The sequence below is a fragment of the Oryza brachyantha genome, chromosome 3, assembly GCF_000231095.2.
Source record: "Oryza brachyantha chromosome 3, ObraRS2, whole genome shotgun sequence".
Taxonomy (NCBI): Eukaryota; Viridiplantae; Streptophyta; class Magnoliopsida; order Poales; family Poaceae; genus Oryza; species Oryza brachyantha.
In genome coordinates, this window is record NC_023165.2 from 27410711 (window position 1) to 27434442 (window position 23732).

General features: G+C 43.0%; 3 protein-coding genes across 3 annotated transcripts; 2 read left to right on the forward strand and 1 right to left on the reverse strand.

Moving 5' to 3' along the window:
* The first annotated feature begins 758 nt into the window (after positions 1–758).
* LOC102714717 lies at positions 759–2970 on the forward strand. Its single transcript, XM_040522840.1, has one exon. It carries the CDS (start codon positions 832–834, stop codon positions 2716–2718), a length of 1887 nt encoding a protein of 628 aa, XP_040378774.1. The 5' UTR covers positions 759–831; the 3' UTR covers positions 2719–2970.
* Positions 2971–5561: 2591 nt separating this feature from the next.
* LOC102722482 (cactin) lies at positions 5562–11405 on the forward strand. Its single transcript, XM_006651852.3, has 13 exons — positions 5562–5879; positions 5982–6073; positions 6354–6450; positions 6995–7066; positions 7156–7218; positions 7300–7440; positions 8055–8150; positions 8522–8806; positions 9082–9226; positions 9327–9469; positions 9944–10117; positions 10642–10908; positions 10996–11405. The coding sequence occupies exons 1-13, from the start codon at positions 5580–5582 to the stop codon at positions 11113–11115; spliced, it is 1995 nt and encodes a 664-aa protein (XP_006651915.2). The 5' UTR covers positions 5562–5579; the 3' UTR covers positions 11116–11405.
* Positions 11406–12745: 1340 nt separating this feature from the next.
* On the reverse strand, positions 12746–21510 carry LOC102722760 (protein argonaute MEL1). The gene is made up of 22 exons (XM_015834689.2): positions 20812–21510; positions 18268–18473; positions 18035–18184; positions 17807–17940; positions 17606–17715; positions 17427–17533; positions 16947–17085; positions 16751–16867; positions 16503–16610; positions 16351–16422; positions 15806–15925; positions 15557–15722; positions 15354–15475; positions 15099–15239; positions 14802–14944; positions 14670–14732; positions 14526–14589; positions 14250–14385; positions 14070–14143; positions 13886–13980; positions 13579–13610; positions 12746–13146 (listed from the first exon to the last, which is right to left on the reverse strand). Exons 1-22 carry the CDS (start codon positions 21508–21510, stop codon positions 12962–12964), a joined length of 3183 nt encoding a protein of 1060 aa, XP_015690175.2. The 3' UTR covers positions 12746–12961.
* Between the last annotated feature and the right edge of the window lie 2222 nt (positions 21511–23732).

Genomic DNA, 23732 nt, shown 5'->3' on the forward strand with positions numbered 1-23732 from the left:
CATTTTGAGAATGAGATTTGTTTCGGTCAAAAAAAAATTTGTTTCAGTCCAACAAAAAATAGATTTACTTCGGTCTAATAAAAAATAATAAAAAGTACCGGTACCGTATCTTGTGATACCAAATCATTTCTGATCATTCGATCTAACAGTGCACGTCATCCTCAGCTAGATCCAATGATAGAAAATGATTTGGTACCTCAAGATATTTTTGTTGGACCAGAGCAAATCTCAACAAAAAAATAACAAAAAGTATTTTGAGGTACCGGTACCTCGTGATACCAAATCATTTTTGTTCGTTGGATCTAACAGTGCAGACTAACCATCTAGATTTAATGGTAGAAAACGATTTGGTATCTCGAAATACTTTTTGAATCTCTTTCAGAATACATCCATTTTCTAGATGATGGAATAAATAAATTCCAGCCTCTACACCATACGATGCATCCAGTATCCTCGAACTAAAAAACATAAAAAAGAATGCATCCATTGTAATGGGAAGGTAGCTGGAGCCACATTAAATCCATTTGAAGCCAATATTTTCTCTCCTTTTTCCTTGTCAAAAAAACACATTTTTTTTTTGATCCACCCACCCGTTTGCTTCCGATTGAGATCATCTCTAGTTAAAGTCTCCCACTGACATATGGGTCCAGAATTCGTGGGCTGACGTATCATGTGACTTCGACCAAATCTATCCATTGAGATCATCGCGGTCTATAAGAATGCGCCCGCGCGCGCGCTCTCGCCACGGGACAAAACCAAGCGCGCCGCGGCCGCAAACGGGCAAGGCATAGCCAGAGCGCAGGCGGAGCACGCAAGAAGCGGCCGGCGGCGATGGTGACGGCGGAGTCGGGCGGTGGCGCGGCGGCGGCGGTGCTGAGGGAGGTGGCGACGCTGCGGTTCGCGCGGCAGGTGGTGCTGGGGCGGTGGTTCATGGTGCTGGCGTGCCTGCTGATCCTGTCGGCGTCGGGGGCGACGTACATCTTCGGCATCTACTCCAAGGTGCTCAAGACGTCGCTGGGCTACGACCAGCAGACGCTGAACACGCTCTCCTTCTTCAAGGACCTGGGCGCCAACGTCGGCGTCATCTCGGGGCTCATCAACGAGGTGACGCCGCCGTGGGTGGTGCTCGCCATGGGCGCCGCCATGAACCTCGCCGGCTACCTCATGATCTACCTCGCCATCGACGGCCGCACCGCGCGGCCGCCGGTCTGGCTCATGTGCATCTACATCTGCGTCGGCGCCAACTCGCAGTCCTTCGCCAACACCGGCGCGCTCGTCACCTGCGTCAAGAACTTCCCGGAGAGCCGCGGCATCGTGCTCGGCCTGCTCAAGGGCTTCGTCGGGCTCAGCGGCGCCATCTTCACGCAGCTCTACCTCGCCATCTACGGCGACGACGCCAAGTCTCTCGTGCTGCTCATCGCGTGGCTCCCCGCCGCCATCTCCATCCTGTTCGTCCACACCGTCCGCATCATGCCGTACCGCCCCAGCCGCCGCCGCGACGGCGGGGCCTCCGCCGCCACCAGCAACGACGCCTTCTTCTGCTTCCTCTACATCTCCATCGCGCTCGCCGTCTACCTGCTCACCATGATCGTCGTGCAGAACCAGACCACCTTCTCGCACACGGCCTACGTCGTGTCAGCCACCGCGCTGCTCCTCGTCCTCTTCCTCCCGCTCGTCGTCGTCATCAAGCAGGAGTACCGGATCAAGAGGGAGCTCGACGAGTCCCTCCTCGAGCCCCCCACGGTGACCATCGAGAAGCCAACAACCGCCGCCGCCGCCAACGCAGCGATGCAAATGTCAACAGCGAGCACCACCAAGACCAAAACAGAGGCAGCGACAGAGGAGGCGTCGTCGTCGGCACCGGCGCCGGCGCCGCCGTCTTCTTGCCTCGGGTCGTGCTTGAAGCACATGTTCAGCCCGCCGGCGCAGGGGGAGGACTACTCCATCCTGCAGGCGCTGGTGAGCGTGGACATGCTGGTGCTGTTCCTGGCCACCATCTGCGGCGTCGGCGGCACGCTGACGGCGATCGACAACATGGGGCAGATCGGGCAGTCGCTGGGCTACCCGGCGAAGAGCATCAAGACGTTCATCTCGCTCATCAGCATCTGGAACTACGCCGGCCGCGTCACCTCCGGCTTCGCGTCGGAGATCTTCCTGACCCGCTACAAGTTCCCGCGGCCGATGATGCTCACGCTGGTGCTCCTCCTCGCCTGCGTCGGCCACCTCCTCATCGCCTTCGGCGTCCCGCAGTCGCTCTACGCCGCCTCCGTCATCATCGGCTTCTGCTTCGGCGCGCAGTGGCCGCTCCTCTTCGCCATCATCTCCGAGGTGTTCGGCCTCAAGTACTACTCCACGCTCTACAACTTCGGCTCCGTCGCGAGCCCCATCGGCGCCTACGTCCTCAACGTCCGCGTCGCCGGTTACCTCTACGACGTCGAGGCGGCCAAGCAGCACGGCGGCTCGCTCTCCGGTGGCGACAAGACCTGCCTCGGCGTGCAGTGCTTCCGGAAGTCCTTCCTCATCATCACCGCCGCCACCGTCGCCGGCGCGCTCGTCTCGCTCATCCTGGTCTGGAGGACGAGGAAATTCTACAGGGGAGACATCTACGCCAAGTTCCGCGACAACGCCGCCGGCGATCAAGCTGCCACCAACGGTAACTTCATCGCAGCTACAGAGAAGAAGTCAGCCATAGTCAACGATGATGACAAGAAGGGGTAACACATTATATACAAACAGTAGAAACTATGCAACTGTAACTTGTTAGCAGAAAGTCAAAAGTGGTAGGCTTGCTAAAGTTACAAATAGCAGTAAAATTTTTGGAGCTAGGAGTAAACTTGCTTAGCTCTGTTATATAGTTATGGTGTTTGGTGTGAGATACAAGTAGTTCTAGATTATCTAACCAGGATTAATATTGGGAAAAAAATACGGCGCTCGAGAAATAGAGAGAGGTACTATGCTGAGTTAAAATAATACTGACCCCGTTTTATGATGTAAGATTTTTGATTTTTTTTAACGTTTGATTATTTGTTTTATTCTAAAAATTAGTATAAATATAAAAAAAATAAGTCATGTTTAAAGTTCGTTTGATATTAAAGTAAGTCACAAGCAAAATAATAATATTTTCATAATTTTTTAAATAAGATAAATGGTCAAGCATTGCAGGCAAAAAGATATAATGGAATGAGTACTTAAAAAATACATATATTATGTTTATATTTTGAGGGTATTGTTATGGTACCTTCTGCTAGTAGGTCAGTAGAGTAGTATTTTTATAAGTATATAGAATATTTTATTTTAAACTTTGATAACATAAATTTACCAATTTATCTATTTTAATATAAAATATTACACACAAATTTATTATAATGTCATATATTTTAGTTCTAATTTTATTCATACAAAAATTTTATCTCACATATTGCTGGTGTAATATAAAAATATCAGATTTTTTAAAAGAAATCAGATTCATTAGAATCAAAGTAACGGATAGCTAGCAACCATGGAAGAATACCTTAAAAAAACGTATTTTGAAGGGGTGGATCGCTTGCCGGCAGCAGTAAACTAATCAAACATTGGCTGCTACTGCCGACCAAGAACTTATTAGTACTAATTAATTACCTGACCATTAATTGGTGGCGACGGGACGGATAAACGCCATAAACCGATGGACACTGGCCGGCCAGATCGACGAACGCCGGCCACAGACTGACTGGCCCGCCGCCGAGGCGTCCATCCGTTGCAGCCACATACTGGTCTGGCTGTGCAGTAGCCGTGACCGCGATATCTGGCGAGTGGATTTTAAATCCCGGGAGTAATGTCCGAGTAAGGTGCTCTCGTTTATTTATTGTATGCTATTTAAATAATTATTAAAAAATTTAAAATAAAATTTAGAAGATAGATTAATATAAGATATATCATCACTTAAACATGCAAATTCAAATATGATTTCTACGATCCATAAGGTATGGGAGTTTTATAGACAATAAATAGGGTGTCGTGTAGATATTTTTGATGATGTGGCAAAGTATTAATGAAGAAAGAGATGAAATAAGTTTTATGGAGATAAAAACTTCTATGCACGGTTAACTAGACAACTTGTGTCTCCATGTAACGTAGGAAATAACAATAGATAAAACTATACATTGAAAGAGGGGTGTTTTATTCTAATTTTAAACTTTTTAAATGATATGTCACTCTAGTTAATCGTGTTCATAAAACTTATATTGAGGATGACCTAACAAATATGACTGTGAGTATACATATACTATTCAGAGTTTAATTTGTTATTTTGTTATGGATTGTAGAAGTTATATTTAAACTTACATGTTTGTGTCGTGATATATCTTATATTAATCTATCTTCATAATTTTTTAATTTTTTTAATAACTATTTGAATAGCATATAATAGATGAGGGGATATCTGCTCGAGGGTTTAGAATATTTTCCCCGATATCTGAACATGAGGTGGAGGAGCCACGATGTTGTTTCTTTGCACGAGGACCAGGGATGCATTGCTCGTTGTTTCTTTGCGTTTCAATGCTTGGCTTGATCCCGAATTTTATGGCGTATGTGACGTGATCGTCTTTGTTCTTACCATCTCTGAAAAATCTGACATTGATGTTAGGCACGTTGGATTCATAAGGAGTGAAAGAAACAAGCACCCATTTGGTCATTTTTAGACAAGTACATGATATACTCCATCTGTCTCGAAGTAACTGCATTCATCGTAAGCGGTGAGTTTGTGACAGATTGAAGTATCAACCTTGAGAGGGTGATGCTTACCAGAAAGATCACATGTTTACAAATAGTACAGTAAGGACAACAATGCCTAAGTTCAGAGATATCATTTCAGTAGATTAGCATCGTGATGGTGATGGCAACCTCCAATGTTATTTCGTCATTAATAGGAGCGCTGAACTTAGGTGTTTTTAGCCGAATCACTAACAAAAGCATGTCTGTTAAGCCCAAAATTAAGGTCTACAATAGATGGCCCTGTGTTTTACTCCTCCGAAAAGAGACATTTAACTATTTGCCACTCTTATAAAATGATAACAGATTTACCACTCGTTGTTTACGATATGTGAACCCTCGTGTGTCTACGATATGTGGGTCCAATAACAAATCTGTTATCACTACTATTTAAGGCCGCGTTCGGGTAAGAGGGAGATAAGTTAACTTACCCGGCACGGAGAATATAGAATCGATTAGTACATGATTAATTAATTATTAATTATTAAAAAATATAAAATTGATTAATATAATTTTTTTAAAAAAATTTCTATAATTTTTTTTATAAAACGTTTGGAAAACGTGTACACGGAAAATGAGGGGTTAACTTATGCCCTCCAGCAAACGCGGCCTAAGAGCGACCAAAAGTTAGTTATTCCCCGACAAAGCCCACGTTTCGATCGGCCTGGTGCCCATATAAGTAGACGGGCCTAAATTTAGGCCCATAACATCGATTATTTGGGCCTGAATTTTACTTGTTTTGGGCCCAAAGCTTGACTTCCATGGCACCAACTGGGCCCGCATGAATTAGACGAGGCCGTGGATGTCGCGACTCTTCTCCCATCGCCGACATGCCCAGGAAGGAGCGCGACAGCGAGAGGCGGCGGCGGCGGCGGCGGCGCAGCCGGTCACCGTCCGACTCGGAGGAGGCCTCCGAGTCCAGCGAGTCGCCCCGACGGAGCCGGAGCCGGCACCGCCGCAAGAGCCGCCGGAGGGACACCCCGTCATCCAGCGATGCGAGCGATTCCCAGGCGTCGGACTCCGGGTCGGACTCCGGCGATCAGCGCCGGAGGAAGAGCGGGAGCCGGAGGCGAGGGGAGGTTACTGAGGAGCAGATCGTGGAGTACATGGCTAAGAAGGCGCAGAAGAAGGTATTGCGCGGTGGAGGTTCTGGTTTTCCGTTTGGTTGGCTATCTAGGGTTGCGGTTAGGGTTTTGGTTTCTAACTTGGTGGTGGTTGTGGCGGCTGTGCAGGCAGAGAAGGTGGCGAAGAAGATGAAGGCGAATGCTGTGTCGGGGTACTCCAATGACTCAAATCCCTTTGGCGATCCCAACCTGACAGAGAAGTATGATAATTCGTTTCCCTTCTCCAGCCACATTATTTGTTCCATTAGTGATGTTGATTTAAATTTGGGATGAATTTTGTCAATCATTAGAAAACTATCATCAGAAAACAATTTCCAGTCAAGATTTCCGATGTTTATCAGTACCGTGTTATCTGGCCATATGAAAATATTGTTGGCTGGACTAGAACCTACTGGTTTATTTCCATAATTGTTGTGTTTCCCCTGAAGTTGCTTGCTTTGACTGTTGAAAAACAATGGTCTCAATCTTGTCACGGTACAGATTTGTTTGGCGAAAGAAGATTGAGCGTGATGTATCTCAAGGGCAAAAGGTGGACATTTCCGTCAAAGCTGAAAAGAAGAAACAGAGAGAAAGAATGGTACTTCCTTTTGTTCCTTTTATTATTCCGAACTTTAAATTTGTATAGGAGTATCACTGATGTGCTTTGTGAACTTGGAGATGACTCTTCATGTAATTAACAAAGATACTTGACTCTGAAGGAGCTTTACTTATTGCATTCATTTCTAGAACAGTAAATTATTATCTTGTGGTTACCTTACCAGAATACCACATTGCAACTATATTATTATCATCTTATGCATCCAGGATTTAGCCACAATTCGTTATAACATGCTAGGGGCGAGAACACCAATAGTTTTAGAAAAATCATATTGGCTCCAAATAAGGTACTAAACTTTAGCATCAGTGCACAAATGCCATTCCCCAAAGGATTACAGCTAATGTGCATACATGTCAATTTACACTCAAGTAGAGATTATATGGGTGATCTGTAATTCTGTATCCTGCAAAGAATGCCATTGGTGTGTTGCTTTGCAGAAGCAGTTTTATGTTTGATGGCTATCTTTCAAGATATTGTAAATACGTTATAGCCTGCAACTTTACTATTTTCTTTCTTATTATAGGCTGAAATAGAGAAGGTTAAGAAAAGAAGGGAGGAAAGAGCAATCGAAAAGGCACAGCATGAGGAGGAAATGGTCTGTATACATCTCTTATTGCCATTAATCTTCTCTTTTTCTTCAAGTAACATTTTTTTGGACTAAATATATACATTTGTATTTCTTAGGCATTGTTAGCAAGAGAAAGAGCACGTGCCGAGTTTCAGGATTGGGAGAAGAAAGAGGAAGAGGTTCATATTTTACAACCATGTGATCTGGTCTGAATTAACATGAGACCATTTTTATCTAACAATTTTTATGTTCTATTGCAGTTTCATTTTGATCAAAGCAAAGTTAGGTCTGAGATCAGGCTACGTGAGGGGCGCACAAAACCTATTGATGTTCTCCTGAAAAACCTCAATTTCACAGAAGAATTTGATGTGGAGTTAAATGAGCCCTATTTGGTGTTCAAGGTAAACTTCACTTCTCTTAGATTGGTCTGAATACAATTAGCAAAATAGTGGTTACATGTGTGCAGTTAACTAGAAATTACTCCATGTCTTCATATGTATCTTGTTTCTCCTTTATTCTTGTGTGTGTAATATTCACTCGGTCATTAGCTGATATTGGTGCCAGGCTTTCTCTCGTACTATCAAACAGATGCAATAGGATTTCAGATATGCATCCCTAACCTTCTGAATCTCTTTTGAATGGATGGTTCCCTAGCTTGATGGCTAACTGCTTGTGCAGACTCACGGTCTAATCTATCACCAACAATCCTTGTATAATAAACTCTAGCTTAGCTGCTCTGCCTTAAGAAATAAGAATTGCCCTTTTTAGAACATGCAGGAGTACAATATTGAAAGTAGAAAAAGGTTCAATATTGCAGTATATCCTTGGACACAGGTAGCCTTAGGCATTACTAATAATCATCATTAACTAGAGTGGAAATGAGAGAGAGAGGGGAAACATATGTGGTTCTCTCAAACACTCCATCTGTTCCTACTTCCTCTATACAACCAGCTGGCATCTCAAAGTTTTTTCCCCTTCTATAACACTTAAAACGTATGTAATCTGCTAAATCCAGGGATTAACAGTGAAGGAGATGGAGGAGCTACGTGATGACATTAAGATGCATCTTGATCTTGACAGGGAAAGCCAAATAAATGTCAAATACTGGGAGGTGTGTGCCTCTATCTTACCCTTTTCTTGATAATCATATATGACTAACTGTTCAATAGCTATTTCTGTTGATTGATGTTAACACCAAAATGGCATATGGTTCAAAATATTGGGGTACAATTTTGATATTATGTTCTGTTGGATCTTGGCAAAAATATTGTATGCCATAGTATGTCAGAACATAGCTTGTTATATATATGATTTGCTCATAGACCATAGGTTGTTACAAAAATCTAGTGCAAGTTTGAGTATTCCTATTACCATAGGAGGAACTAATAATTATCTTTGATTTCATGCTGCTTTGTCAATCAAATTAGCAAGAATGCTCTGACCTGTTGATCAAATGCCCACATTTAATTTCAAATTTATCAGGCACTCATGGTTGTATGTGACTGGGAGCTAGGTGAGGCTCGAAAAAGAGATGCCTTGGATCGGGCTAGGGTGCGCGGTGAGGAACCACCCCCTGAGGTTCTTGCGGAAGAGAGGGGCTTACATGCAAGTATTGAGGGTGATGTAAAGGATCTTTTGGAGGGCAAAACTTCCACAGAGCTAGAAGAGATGCAAACTCAAATTGAGTCCCAAATGCGCTCTGGAACAGCAAAAGTAGTTGAATATTGGGAGGCCATTCTGAAACGCCTTCATATTTACAAAGCAAAGGTATGTCATCTCACAGAGTCAGACGCTAAAAAGTGCTGTTCTCTTGTAGCAAATTTGGTTTCAGTCATATCATTATGTCTTTTTTGTTTCATTTGTACTACACAAATAAAAAGGTGGGGCATCTTGATTCCACCATCCTATGTGGTTTGGATTCTTGTACAAACTGTAACTGCTTGTGAAGCTGCTTTGTCTAACTTCCTGATATTGTAGTTTATCTGGTTCCACAGTTGTTAAGTGTATAAGGGGGAAGGCTTACCCTCTTTTTTGCATTGCAGGCTTGCCTGAGGGAGATCCATGCTTCTCTCTTACGGAAGCATCTACATCGTCTGGAGCATCCTGGGGCCGCTGAACAGGATGATGAAGCTGAGGAAGAAGTCGACGCTAAAGAGGAGGATGCAATGCATGATGATGATGATGAAGGTTTAGTTTTATTTCTGAAATTCTGGTCATTCAGATACCCCTTTCTGATGTAACTCTAGTGATTCCGAGATCTGAGATCTGATACCTGATTTGTTCATAGATGATAGGCGATATTCACCTGAACCTATAGCTGAGCAAACAGAGAGCCATTTGGATGAAGAGGCTGGATCCTTCTCTCCTGAGCTAATGCATGGCAATGAAGATGAAGATGCAATTGATCCTGAAGAGGACAAGGCAGAACTGGTAATGGCCTGTTACCTGCTACATTTAGCTTCTAATGAATCCTAGTGATAGTTTTTCTGTAGTGCAGCAAATTGTTATTGAGTTATCAAATATTAATTGATAGTTATTATTAATTAGAAACTATGTTTTGCAACAAGAGAAGTTTATCAACAACCTGATGCAATTGTTAATAGGGCAATAATCCAGTGAGAGACTTTCTTACATAACCATTAAGGCGTTAGCTGACCTCCCATGCATGTTTAGCCTGAGAAAGGCCTTTATTGTCATCGTGTACTCTCAAGTCATAGTACACTTGAGGTCATCTGTCGTTCTGTAAGGTGTTCTTGTGGGTTCATTGGAGTCTACATACGGGAAAAAATTGTCTCAGTACAGGATTACATCAGTAGATATATCCAATTATCCATGCGTTGATGGCACATTTTAAATGAAATTGCCAACTCATATATATCCTCTATACTTCGAATCAATTTCCAGGATCGAAAACGTGAAGCTGTAGTTATGGAGCATCAGAAGAAAGTTCAGCAGGCTATTGCAGTGAAGGCAAGAGTACCCGATGAGATGGAGGTGAAAGCAATGAAAGCTATGGGAGCTATGGAGGAAGGGGATGCTGTATTTGGCTCAGGTGCTGAAGTGAACCTTGATTCACAGGTAATATGAATTCTTTTATCCAGAAATAGAGGACTGCTGACATATCACCTCACCTTCTAAACAAACAGTATCTCCATACCCATATGGTGCAATGTTCTGTTTGTTATTATGGATTCATGTGGTTAGACTTACCAGAATCCAGCTAGTTCCATGCTTATTACTTTGGCAACTTTTCAGCCCCCCTGCAGAAAACCCATAACCTTCCATTTCTAATGGAGGTCCTATTGGATCATGGACATTATGCAGAATACCTCGCACATAATTTCTTCACTGAACAACTTTGTACAGGGTGGTCGCTGTCACAAAGAGCTTTTACCTCTCATTTACTTTTTAAACTCCAAGCTTATTTGATCTGGAGCTGTGCGTGTATTAATAATATTGCAATGTACCATTCCATAGTGTAGAGGACAGCTTGCTTTTATATACAAGCTCTTCAGTACATGGATCTGTTTCCAGAACTTGAATGTACTCTGAAGGTCTGACCCTGTTACTGATGAAAGCACACATTTTTAACCTGCTTGCAGGTTTACTGGTGGCATGACAAATACCGACCAAGAAAACCGAAGTACTTCAATCGGGTGCATACTGGATATGAGTGGAACAAATACAACCAGACTCATTATGATCATGACAACCCTCCGCCCAAGATTGTCCAGGGCTACAAGTTCAACATATTTTACCCTGATCTTGTGGATAAATCAAAGGCACCGACATACACAATAGAGAAAGACGGGAGCACTGGCGAGACGTGCCTCATTAGATTTCATGCCGGTCCTCCATACGAGGATATTGTAAGCCGGATTCTCATATCATCAATTTAATCATGTAGGGTATAGTTTCATGGACGGTTCACTAAGTCACTTTGCTTTCTTTACCAGGCATTCCGTATTGTCAACAAGGAGTGGGAGTACTCACATAAAAAGGGCTTCAAGTGCACATTCGAGCGGGGGATCCTCCACCTCTATTTCAACTTCAAGCGCTACCGCTACAGGCGATAAAATACCAAGCAAGGAGCAGAAGTTGATCTCCATTCGGCTGTTAGAAGTTGAACCTGCATTTCTTACCTGGCTGAGTATGCAAATAGCATAAGCTTGCTCGGATACAACGCTGGAGTAGAGTGCACACGCTCATGCGAGATCATGTACTAAGCGAGAACAGAATATTATCATGTACTATATGCTGTTTAGGCCTTTGTTGGTTAGCCTTCTTGCAAATAGCAGCAGGCACGCTGAAGTATCCTGTGAACTCTCTCCATATTTTTTTTAATATGATGTCGTTGATTTTTAGGTTCACGTTTAACTATTCGTCTTATTAAAAAAATATATAATTATTAATTATTTTGTTATAATATAATTTATTATTATAGAAACTTTAATTATGTATTATAATTTTACATATTTGAATATAAATTTTGAATAAGACGAATGGTCAAACATGATTATAAAAGTCAACGGTGTCATGAGGGAGTATATTGTATCCTTTCTTTTTTCCAGCTTTGGCAATTGGAGCACAGAATCAATATAACTACACATCGAATGCCTCCTTTTTTTTTTTTGTCGTCTTCAGAGCCTAGAGAAAGTACTATTCGGGTCGGGAGGAGTAAGAATGGGTGGTTCGGGAGGAGGAAGAATGCGTGATAATTATCCGCATAAAGGCAGTGATAATTATCCATATAAACGTAGCAATAAATTAGTATATGATTAATTAATTATAAAAAATATAAAATAGATTAATATGATTTTTTTAAAATAATTTTTTTATAGAAAATTAATGTTTAGTTGTTTGAGAAGCGTGTGTGTAAAATAAAGGAATCTAGGATAAGTTAAGGATGAGCTGAACATGGCCACTAGCGAAGGTAAGGTTGTGTTATTCCTTTCAGATCTTTCTTAGTTTTTTTTGTTAGCTTTTGCATGCATATTGTTTTATGTATAGAAGTTATCATTTCACCTTTTTTTAAGTATATTTTTAATATTTCCATCATTTTTATCATTAAATAGCTATTATACAAATAAAAAATCTTTTAATTTTATACAAAGCCCAAGTAGGTCATTAGAACATGAAATAGAAGGCATATATAACCCATACCTAAAAATATAGCGGGTTTGCCCCCCAACCTAATTATGCCATGAAACTATACTCTTAGTTTATTTTTCAGTTTTAACTTTTAACTCGCTAAAAAACATGTATAAATATTTTAAGCAGCAATTACTTGTTTTGATCATACTTTGAAGGCCAACTACTGAAATGGCTTTTTTTTCAGGTTTGTTGTTTTGACCCTCCTTTTAAAAATAAAGCAAACCAAACAAGTACTAATGCAGCAAAGGTAAAGACTGCGATGTGCAAAATTGCATCGGTTCTGGGACGTGGAATCTATAGACAGTGGATAACACTAAACCTCGAGCCACTTTGAACTTTTAAGTTGGTGGCTAAAGGTCATTTTTTCTCCGTCCAATTTCCAGAACCAAACATGTCAACTCCTAACGAAGCCAGGAACTAAATCAGGAGTTGCATTAAAAAAATCAAAACGGAAGAAAGGAGGAAAGCATTTTGAGCAGTGCAGTTGCTAAGGAAAATATCAAATACGAGTACGTAGTAGTAGAGCACAAGAGCAAATAGCAAAGCCACTGGGAACTTGTAAAAGACTTGCATTGTCTCGAGCAGAGTCAAGGCCTAAAAGACCACAAAAAGCTCAGTCACAATCTGGCTATACTTGGAACAGAAGATGAAACTACCAAGAACCAGCTCCAAGCCCAAGGACACAAGTCTATCAACCAAAAAACTTCCAGGATTTTTCACTCAACCACACATCTCTTGGGGTCTCCTCCCCAACATCTCCTGGGTTCCTCAGCAGTAGAACATGACGTCCTTGACATTCTCCTTGATCTTGGGAAGCTGGCGAACCTCCACAGGCCCCTCTCGTGCCACAGCCTGCCCGCTGCTGCCAGGGGTTGAGCCACCATCTGAACTCTCTCCTTCAACGTAGTACCGTGCGCGGAATGCAGCAAGATGAGCATAGTAGGCTGGTGGGACTGCAAAGAAAGGAAAAGGTGCACTACATCAGTGGAGGAGTGCAACATATTTAAAAATGAACAATATATAGAGGATAATATTTCTGCAATTCAATTGCTAGTTCCATAAAGTAACATGAGATCATGACATGCATAATAATAGAAAAAAGCAAAATTTGAAGAACAGTTAACCAGATGACAGGTTTAAACAGCAAGTGCTGAGGAACAACTAACAAGATAACATTGATAGTGCATATCAAGCAATGACAGGAGTACAGTTCACCTAAAAGCAGATCACATGATGAATTGAAGAGGATTACAGTAAATAAAGGCCCAATTTCAAAACATGCTAAATAAGGGAAAAGTTTTGTGTAGACAATTGCTTCCTCAGGGAAAACTTTAAGAAAATTAATGCAGAAATCAGAAACAAGTATACAAGAAAATAAAACTCACCCACAGACACTGCACGGGTGCATCGAGCATAACTGCATTTTACAGGCAATAAGAGCTGTCAGAGTTAAGGCAGCAGAAAAAAAATAATTTGCAAACAAAAAATAATTTGTGAATAAACTTTTATATACATATTGTTACCGATCTAAAAGCCAAGGCTGAAAAATAAACTTTAGTGAAAAGCCCAAAATCAACCCCAAATTTAATGGTGAAATATTTTGGCTTATGAGCGTAAGCAGAAGCGGAAATGTAGGGGTTTAAGGAAACAAAGCAACTAGGCACCATCAGAGACAGATAGAAATGAACTTACGTATAGCAAAGATTGTTGGTCAGGGATTGAAGTGCATCAGCTGTAAAATGGTTCTCATCATAAAGGACATGGTAATGTGTCGGCCTGCTAGTACCCTTAGAAAAGGAATTTTCACAGGCACACATTTAAGTCACTGGCTGGAAAAACATGTACAGGCAACAGACAGCTTAAAGAATGCGGTTACCTGTATGCCAGCATGGCTACAAAGGTAGAAATCAAATTCTGTAGGATGGCAAATCTGACGGTCCACAACAGTTCCTGCAGGACCAAAAGGAAACAGAATACAATCATCACACACAATCAACAAGTGCTTCAAGAAGTAGCAGATGTATGTTCTCAGAAAAAAACCAGGAAGAATACTGACCAGGAAGGATGTTTCCACTCTTGTCAGTCATGTCACGTCTCCCATGAACCTCTGGGAAAAGCCTTGTGTGATGCCTTTTCTGGACTACTACAAATGTGACAGGAGGCAGATATCCCTCCTCCAAAGAAGCACAAGCCTTGCAACATAATAGGATTTAAACTCAGAAATAATTCAAAATGGCTTATCAAGAACAGATAAAACAGACAGATGTATCAATGATGGCCTCCTTCAGCCATCCCAGAAAAAAAAAAGATGTATCAGTGATGCAAAGCTCACTTTTCTGATGGCATCCATTTCATGAAGAAGCACATGGCTGAACTGACCTTCACTTACACCATCTCTGCGTAGGAGAATAACCACTCAAACAATTTCATTCAACTAGACATTGTGACTGACAAGAACAGCATTACCAAGACGTACCTATAGAAGATTATTCTCTCAGGCCTTCTACCTGTCTTCTTGCGGAAAGCAATAAGTAAATCCCTGTAAACAAGAGCATGTTGGATCTCCAGATGCACCAATGAAAATATACAATTGCAGCACCAGATTTACCTGATCATTCCACCATTTGCAGTTCCCTTCAGTGGATCTTTACAAACACTAAAGAGATCTTCTATTATCTCCTGTCTATGTGGTTGAGCAGAGACCAGACCTCTGTATTTGGTGATTTCTGGCCAATCCATTGATGCTACCACCTACATGACAAGTAAAATGTTTATCAGCATAACAATATACTTTAAGAAGAAAAGGATGGTTCATCTAATTGCATCATCTCGTGCACAGGATACTCCACGTTCTTATATTTGACAAAATCAAACAGATCAAACAATTAACTAAAGAACAACTAACCGCAGCAATAGATGATGCTGAATCCTCTCCAGGTGGGGGGTGTGTCACATCAGCACCAAAAATGATTGTTGGGACTTCTGACACAAATGGTATACCATTGCGTATAAAGGCTCGCTCAAGAACTGTGTTGCGCCCTCCAACCTGAATTAACAGAATTGTCATACTTCTGGGGTGAAATTAAAAGGCACACAGGATAAAATCCACAGAATTGTTATACTTCTGGGAAAGATCTACGGGCACACAAGATATACATACCTTGACATTAATTTTGAGTGCAACATTTTCCAGATATTGCTTGTTTGGCCTGCTGGCATGCCTCGGCAAACAACATTGAGATACAATGCCAAGGTCAGTCTCACAGACTTTTTTGATTTTCCCTGCAAAAATCATGACGTAATTTAACCAAAAATATCCAGGGAATGGCAAAGCTTACATGGCACAATCAACAATACACATACCATAAGAACCACTAACTTCAGGCAGAATTACAATTAAAAGCTGCAGACTCCCCCTTCCCTCTTTCACTAGCAGTTCTGTTGTTCTCCTATGAACATCTCTCAGAGCATTTTCTATGTTGTTGGGATTTGATGACCGGACATCCACAACAGGTTTTGGGTAGAAAGACTACAATTACATCAAAGTCAAATGCAACATATATAGCTATTTAACTGCTTTAATAAAAAAAATGGTAACTCTGCAGGACTTACCATTCCAGTGGCATTGCACATCTGGATCAGATCGCCACAGAACCTTTGCACTTCCTCGGGACGCATTCGTGAAAAACTCAGACAAGTCCAGTTATCCACAGTTCCTCCATTGATCATTTTCTGGAAAATAAACAAGTAGACCAAAATGTAACAATTGTAAGAAATGTTTCTAGAAATGATGTCAAACTAGTGTTCTATAGAAATGGTGCCTTCCTTTTAACACAGATCAAATATGCATTAAAGGAAATCATGTTGGCTCAGTACTATAGTTTATATCTTCACAAATTTCAAAACACTATCAAGACTTTATAAGGGAGATACAATCAACCTTAACTGGGTTTGTCATTATCAGATATGCTCAAACAAGAAAGGGCTCAGTGACTATACAAAGGAGCTCAATGAGTTTGATCTCTATAGCTATCCCCAGAAGAAAAAAAAAACAATACTTAAAGAGCAATGCATAAAAGAGTTAAGAATGTTAGCATGAGTTTGCTCCAAACAAAGGTAATACTAACTGAACTTTAGAAGGCAAAACATTACATCACCTTATTAATCATGTTCCACTGTCCAACACTAGGTGCACAAGTTTTCTCCCTTCCAGAATCATGGTACTTCAACTGAAAAGTGCAAAGATATGGTTCTTAGAACTTCCCAGAAGTTTAAACAATACAAAAAAAAACTGAATAAAGCATAATACCATGGGTGGAGGCAGCACACGGGCTGGAACAGAGACTAGGTCATTGCAGACCTTGATTCCAAACTCCTGAGCAAACCTATCCTCTGTATACTTGTTGTGGAGAACCATCTAACAGAAGATGAAAAGGAACTCAATCTAAATATATGAATCATGGGGAGATTACCACATCATGAAAAAAAAATAGCGTCATGTTCAACAGACACGTCATTCTAAGAAGTTTGGCTCTGAATCTATATGCTGTACTATACCTCATGAATGCTCTGTTCCCTCTGCTGGGGGCGTTGACAGGTTGCTCTAAGAATGTTGGTCACTTGTTTGTCATTGAGCTTCTTGGAGTACCTTTGCCCTTCTACAATCTTGCACACCTGCAATCAAATGTGTATGAATAGATTGAACAAAACTTGCACAAGTCAGGTAGAAGTAAATGGATGATGAATGCAGTACCTCCATAGGCAAGTATACAGGACGAGAATCACTGCCAGACTGTAGGCAGGGCCAAGAAGCATACTTCAATCTGTAATTGTACCTATCCCAGAAGTACTGAACAACAGTCGACCTTGTTCCCTTATCATCAACAGGAAATCTAGCAGAATCAAATATTAGGTAAGCAGGTATTAGTTCAGAGAAAAATAGTATGTTCATGTTGTAAAGATATGAGCAAGTATCATAACAAAATGCAGATCCTGAAAAAATGTGCAATTCTTCATTTACACACCATTCAGCTGAAAATTGGTGTATCTTTGATAGTATTGAACTACTGATAGATATCTAAAGCATAGACATTTTATAAAAGGAAAATAAATGTTTTCCTCCCACGTCCATATGCCCAAAATCCTTAAAAGAAACCTTTCAGATATTCCATCAAAGATCTATAATGATTTCCCATAAACAAAAAAGTAGATAGCAGGAAGGAAAGAGAAGTACATCAGCTGGCTCATAGGAATGGGGGTAATCCCTGTTATCTTGTATCTTCTAATTTGGTCCTCTTGGTGGTTCGTTTCAATGCGTACCCCACGTAATGCTTTCTTTATCTGGACATCCTTAAAACTCAGAGTTACAATCAGTATTGCAGATTTAGTGAATTCCACCAGAGGGAATTTTACCTTCACACGATCACGGTCTGACAAAGGTCTTGATGTGTCACGAATGTTCAGGAACTCTTCCACAAATTGTATCACTGTCACGGGCTTAAAAAAGGATGTTGCCGATATATCTGAATGAAGCATACCAAATACTTAGTATCTGATACATACTTATATTCAGCAATAACTTATAAGTAATAACTAATGGGGATGGGGGAGTACCTATATTCAGTGAAAGGCCCATCTGTGTTGGGCGCAAGCTCTGATAGTAACCTCTCCAACACTCAAGCCCCTCACCAATGTCACCCCGGTGACCAAACTGGGTAGAGAAGAAGGATCTGGACACAGTGACATAACTGAAAAAAGTAGTTGTCAATACAATATTGTTAGTACCTGCTCAAAATAATCAAGAACAAGTTAAATTGAACAAACACAAGAAAGATGTCATACTTCCAAGATGGTGACTCCCTGAGGACAACATCAAGAACTTGAATGGTTTCTTGGGGCATATCCCTCTGTCTTCCAAGCAGAAACTGCTGGAGGTGGTACAAGTCTGTTCTGCCAGCAATTCGAATTGTGATCTTGTACTCCCTCTCTGCCCTGCAGAAGACAAGACAAAATATGAGAGATTAAGAAACACATATTGAGTTAATACCAAAGAAAATCCCTAAGTTCATAAATACCTTTCTTTATCCCTCTTTTCTGGATCAATCAGTTTAACGACAAACTCCTCCGATTCAAAAGGAAGCGAGCCAGCAGTATAGAGACTCTTTCTTCCATCATAGGCAGGCAGTTTGCCACCAAGAGATGTCTTCCCATGCAACTTGATGAGCTCATTGAGTACTTCCCTATTTGTTGCTCTTGATTTTGACTCAGGATTGATAGAAACCTAAAAGATAATCCAAAAGGATGTTATTTTAAAGAAATAATTTGGGCAACTTAACAAGAGTTTTACACCTGAACATCACATAACTAAGCAAACAAAAATAATTTCAGATTTGAGCAGTTGGAAAGCAGCGGAGGTGTTCAAAATGTATAGCGAGTAATCCGCATGCCGCAAACATGTACCGGATTTTAGGCCGGTGTTCACTTCGACAACCCTTTTGTCGATGTAATTTTATCTCTGTAATTTCCCCCCCATAATCTTAATGAATCTGGCCGTCTGCAATTCAGGCGACCCAGCCAAAAAAAAAAATGATAACCGAATTAGTGTGTTGCTGGCCCTGCTAGACCTAAATGAGTATGTCAGATTATCATTACAAGTTATGAGAAATACACACTATCCGAATCGGTTAATGGGTGAAACAGATCCGAGCAGCAACCACAAAAAACAGAATGCCCAGAGCTAACGAAACCTGCATCTATTGGGTACTTAAAGAGAGCATTAAACAGAAATCCAAGACCACAAAAAGGCTATAGAAATAGAACTACCGAGCTATACATTCGACACTTACAAGGGGCGGATGGCCATGGCAGACGCTAGAGGGGAAGTGCAGGCGAGCGCCATAGAGCTGCGCTCACCAACTCTGTATGGGGAGTTGGGCTGTTGGGGACTGCCGGACTGGAGAAGTGGAAAGGGATAGGAGCGAGGTAGACGAAGAAACTCCTACGATGGAAGGGTATAGGGGCCGATAGGAACTGGCCTCAAACAGAAAAGAATCTACGGAATACTATACAACAAAGAATGATTTATACAATGATATATAAATTACATTAATTTAATCCATTTCTGGTGGAGCAAATTTAAACTTGAAATGCTAGGCTTTTTTTAACATAGTTGAGATGGTGGTAACATGTTTTCTGATATAAAATTTGGTATATGTAGATGCTAGATATCTCAATGTATCAAAAATTTATATTAAAAATCGGTATACCTAAATACTCTGCAGATACCGAGATACAAAATCGCGAGGGGAGACAAGCAATTGAATCTACGTCTTATACATATGGAGAGTAATATAAATGAAACAAGCTAAAAATATTTATACACTTAACAGGCTAATTAAAGATCTTAAGAAAAATAAACATCCCCAAGGTACACAGACATGCAAATATTAGAAAACACAAAAACACCCTCTTTTTTTGCACAAAAGGTACACAGAAAGAACATGCCGACAAAGAAGCCGAACTTCGTAAAACTTGCCAAAACAATGGACACACACGGAACCAAATCACCAATGGCATATAGCCTTCTGCTTCATAAAGAGACAACGTGCATCCACGGCCAAAGACTGCAGCCATGGACGACAGGCTTTCGGACTGTGTGCAGCCATGGACGACTGCAAAGCTGCTACCTCACTGGAAATGACAACTTGCAGTTGCGCAAAAGTTGAACAACAGCGAGCCGGAAGAAAGATGTTCCAGCTACAAATTAAAGAATCAACAAGATCAGGCGAGGAAGCGATTTTCCTTGCAAGAACAAACAGTAACCGAGAAGCTCCAACGCTTTCTCCGTTTACACAAAAAGGGAAAGTCTCAAAAAAACAACAACCAGTCACTCATGCAGCAGAAACAAGGAAGTACTGCATGGAGAGGCCACAGAGATGGCCTGCATGCAGCAGCTAGCACGACGTATGCTATGGCTTTTGCCGGTTTCGTCTTCTACCATCTCTCTCACACAGGGAAGAAGTACTGTGCAAAAACAAAACAAGCTAGGAACTTTGCTGAGCAACGAGGAACACGTACCATACCAAAGCTCCCACAAGGGAGAGTTCAGGCGTGCCCTTGTACAAAAACAAGTCTGAAAAAAAAAACACAGCACCATGCATGTCTGCCAGTGTCCTTGTACTGTGTACATGCATGTCTCGAGAAGTCGAGATGCAACAGGAGGAAACCCTTCCTTTTTCGCTTCAATTGGTAAGCTGAGTATGATTCGGCCAAAGATCCCAGCACCAAACTAGCAGCAGCAGCTGCTATCAAACGATGAAAGCCGAAAGAGATAGTAGATAGATCAAAAGCTCCGGCCAAAACGCGACAGATGTGCAATCGCACGAAGTCTCCGGCCAAAACACCCACGAGGAAGCGATCGGAAGCCACGATGCATATATGTATGGATCATATCACCATCTGACCGTTCCGTTAACTGATTATGCAGCAGAAAAAATCTCAAACGAAAGGAACCAAAAGCAAGAAAAGGCCATGCATAGACATATCTGAGCAGCTACCACGAGTAGACAGTAGTATACGTAGATGTAGTGGTCGGAAGGAAGGGAGGATGGTGAGCTCACATCGTAGTGGAAGAGATTGTTGTCGGCAACGTTCACGAGGAAGTGGTTCGCGCGGATCATGACCTTCCTGCCAGACGCGCCATAGCCCGGCCGCGCCGGGTGGGCGAGCCCCTTCTTCGAGACCGGCGCCAGATCCTTGTCCGCCGCGTCCTCCGCCTCACCAGCCGGCAAGGCAGCGGCAGCGGCCGACGCCGCCGCTGCGGGCGGCGCCAGCGCGGTCTCCGTCACGAACAGCTTCTGCTCGACCTCCTTTGCCAGAGCCACGGAGGACGGCGCGGAGGAAGACGACGACGTCGTCGGAGCCGGCGAGGTCGACGACGGGGGCGCCCGGATGGTGACAGGCGTGCTGCGCGGGTAGCCACCAGGCAGATGATGAGGAGCCCCGGGGGACGGCGCGCGGTACACGACATGCGGCGCCCCGGCCTGGTACACGCCGTGGTGCGGCGCCGGCATCGGCACCCTGTACACGACGCCGTGCTGGGGCGGCTGCTGGTACTGCGGCGGAGGCGGCCCCGGTCGCGGCGTCATCCCCGGCGGCGGCCACACGAAGCCGGTGGCCCGGTACGGCTGGCCTCCAGCGCCGCCACCGCCGCGGCCACCCCCCGCCGCGCCACGGCCTGGGTCGCCGCGGCCGGAGTACGACGGACGCTGCTCGCCACCGCGGCCACCACCACCACCACCTCGGCCTCGGTAGGCCATGGCGGAGAGGTGGAGCTAGGAAGGCAACTCGATCGAGATCGGCGAGGCTACAATGGAAGGGAAGGGGTGGAGTGGGTGGGTGCGATGTGATGCTGTGGGAGTGGAAGGGGAGGTGGATTTATAGGCGAAGGCGCGGCGAGCTGGTGATCGACGAGAAACCCTAGATGCGGCGGGAGGGAGAAGGGGGTGGTGATCTTACCGCTCGGTGACTGTACACTTGTCTGTACGGAAGAGTGGTTAGGCTGATCAAACTTGCTTCCCAAGAATATCTGTCAGGTTTTGGAAAAGGTAATTATGTGATTAAGTTCTTAATTAAGTAATCCAAAGAGGTAGTTTTGTCCGTGTAATTTGTGTTAAAGTGATCGAACCAAGCAGTCTGAACGTGAACTCATATTCAGTAGCACTGTGCATGGTAGTGTTCAAAGTGAAATGGCGAAAGGCAGTGCAGTAGCCCATTTGACATACTCACAGGCACAGCTAGGTGAAAATATCTTTAAGACCGGAGTAGATCATTTAACCATGCATGCATATATAGTACGGAATAATAAATATGTAGATAAACCATTAATTTAATCATTCTTAGATTAATCTGTAGGTGGATCGTTAGATAGAGGAAGATCAGACCGAGCTCACGAGCAACTCGATCGATCGACACGTGAGTTACGTATACGCAGTCACGTTTGAAAGTTTGGATCACTACTCGATCGCCCCTGTGCAAAGAAATCGCATCCATATCTTCTTCTTCTTCTTCTTCTTCTTCTTCCTTTTCTTTTGGCTGCAAGAAGAGAGCCAGACAGCTTCTACGAGCAGCGAGCGAGCCAGGCCACACGTACGACAGGCCGGTCTGTCGCTGCAGCTGCACTGCATATGCGCTGTCGTTCCGGCCGGTGAAATCAGGTTGGGAAGAAAGGAAGGAAAGGGATCGCTGCCGCCGAGGCGATGGATGCGTCCAAGCGGTCGGCCCAGCTCACGCGAGCGATGCATGCATCGCAGACTGCTGCTGCTGCATCCGATCGGTCATCAGCCGGTTCCCTTCCAAAAGCAAAAGCTACTACAAATACAGACGGAGAGGGGTGAGTATATATACGTACGCTGGCTCACTGCATGCAACTGCTTTTGATCGTCTCGCTGATCAAACTTAACGCGGGTTAAAAGTTAACCACGCACGCGCATATACACGGTTGTGGGGGTAGGTGCAGTGCCGTGTGTGTTGAGGCTGTGATCTTGAGTGCAGTTGATCTTATCTGTATCTCTGGGATTAACTGGGGTTTGGGATATATCTGAACTGATCAGATCGATCAAACCTACTGGAATGCCTCTGCAGAGTTGCAGAGAGAGAGAGGAAGATTTTACTCGGACGCATTTTTTTTTAGCACGGAGGTGGATGAGTTTATAATATGAGTTATATTACTTTATAACCATGTAAGTTTACATTCGACTTTACATGTTATAATAAAAATAATTATAAATATGTGTATATTAATTTCAGTTTATTTTTTAAAAAACTTATAAAATTTGAATTTAAATTTGCATATTTGAGCTGATATAACTTATATTATTATATCCTATTAATTTTTTTTATTTTTTATAACTATTTAGATAATATGGCAGCACTTATATGCAACGTAAAAAGAGTTTTCCGATTTTATTACTGGCGTTTTTACCACATACGGTCGAGAGAGGTGGCACGCGCGCGCTCCTTTCCCAGGCATGCCGCTTTTGGCATGGCAACGAATCACCCACACCTCGCGTCCTCCGCCTGTGCAAGTGCAAGCAAATCTCTGCCAATCTGCGCTTCTGCTGCTGCCGCTCGCATACCACCGGACCACCGGAGACGTACGGTTGCATGCAACAGCAGCGTGAAAAAGCGACGCAAACGGCAAGGGCACCGCGCATATCTGCTGCATCGCTGGCTGCACCGTCCGTCCGTCGCGTGGGCGGTTTCCGCGAGCGGGGGGTGCATATCGATCGGCAGCGGCGCGCACGCAGATACGACGGCCGGCGTTGCAGCTGCGGATGCATTGCAGCAGCGTGCATCGCGGCGAAAAGCAAAAGGGAGGGGGTGGTGGTTCTCATCTTGCATAGCCATAGGTATGGCAAGCAGAGGCTGCAGTGAACTGACCGGTGCGTCCGTCTCTGGTGGGTGAGACGACACATACATTGGTTTCACAGCTAAGAAACAAAGCTTTGCATGTGCACAAGCAGTCGGAGCTGTATTTGTA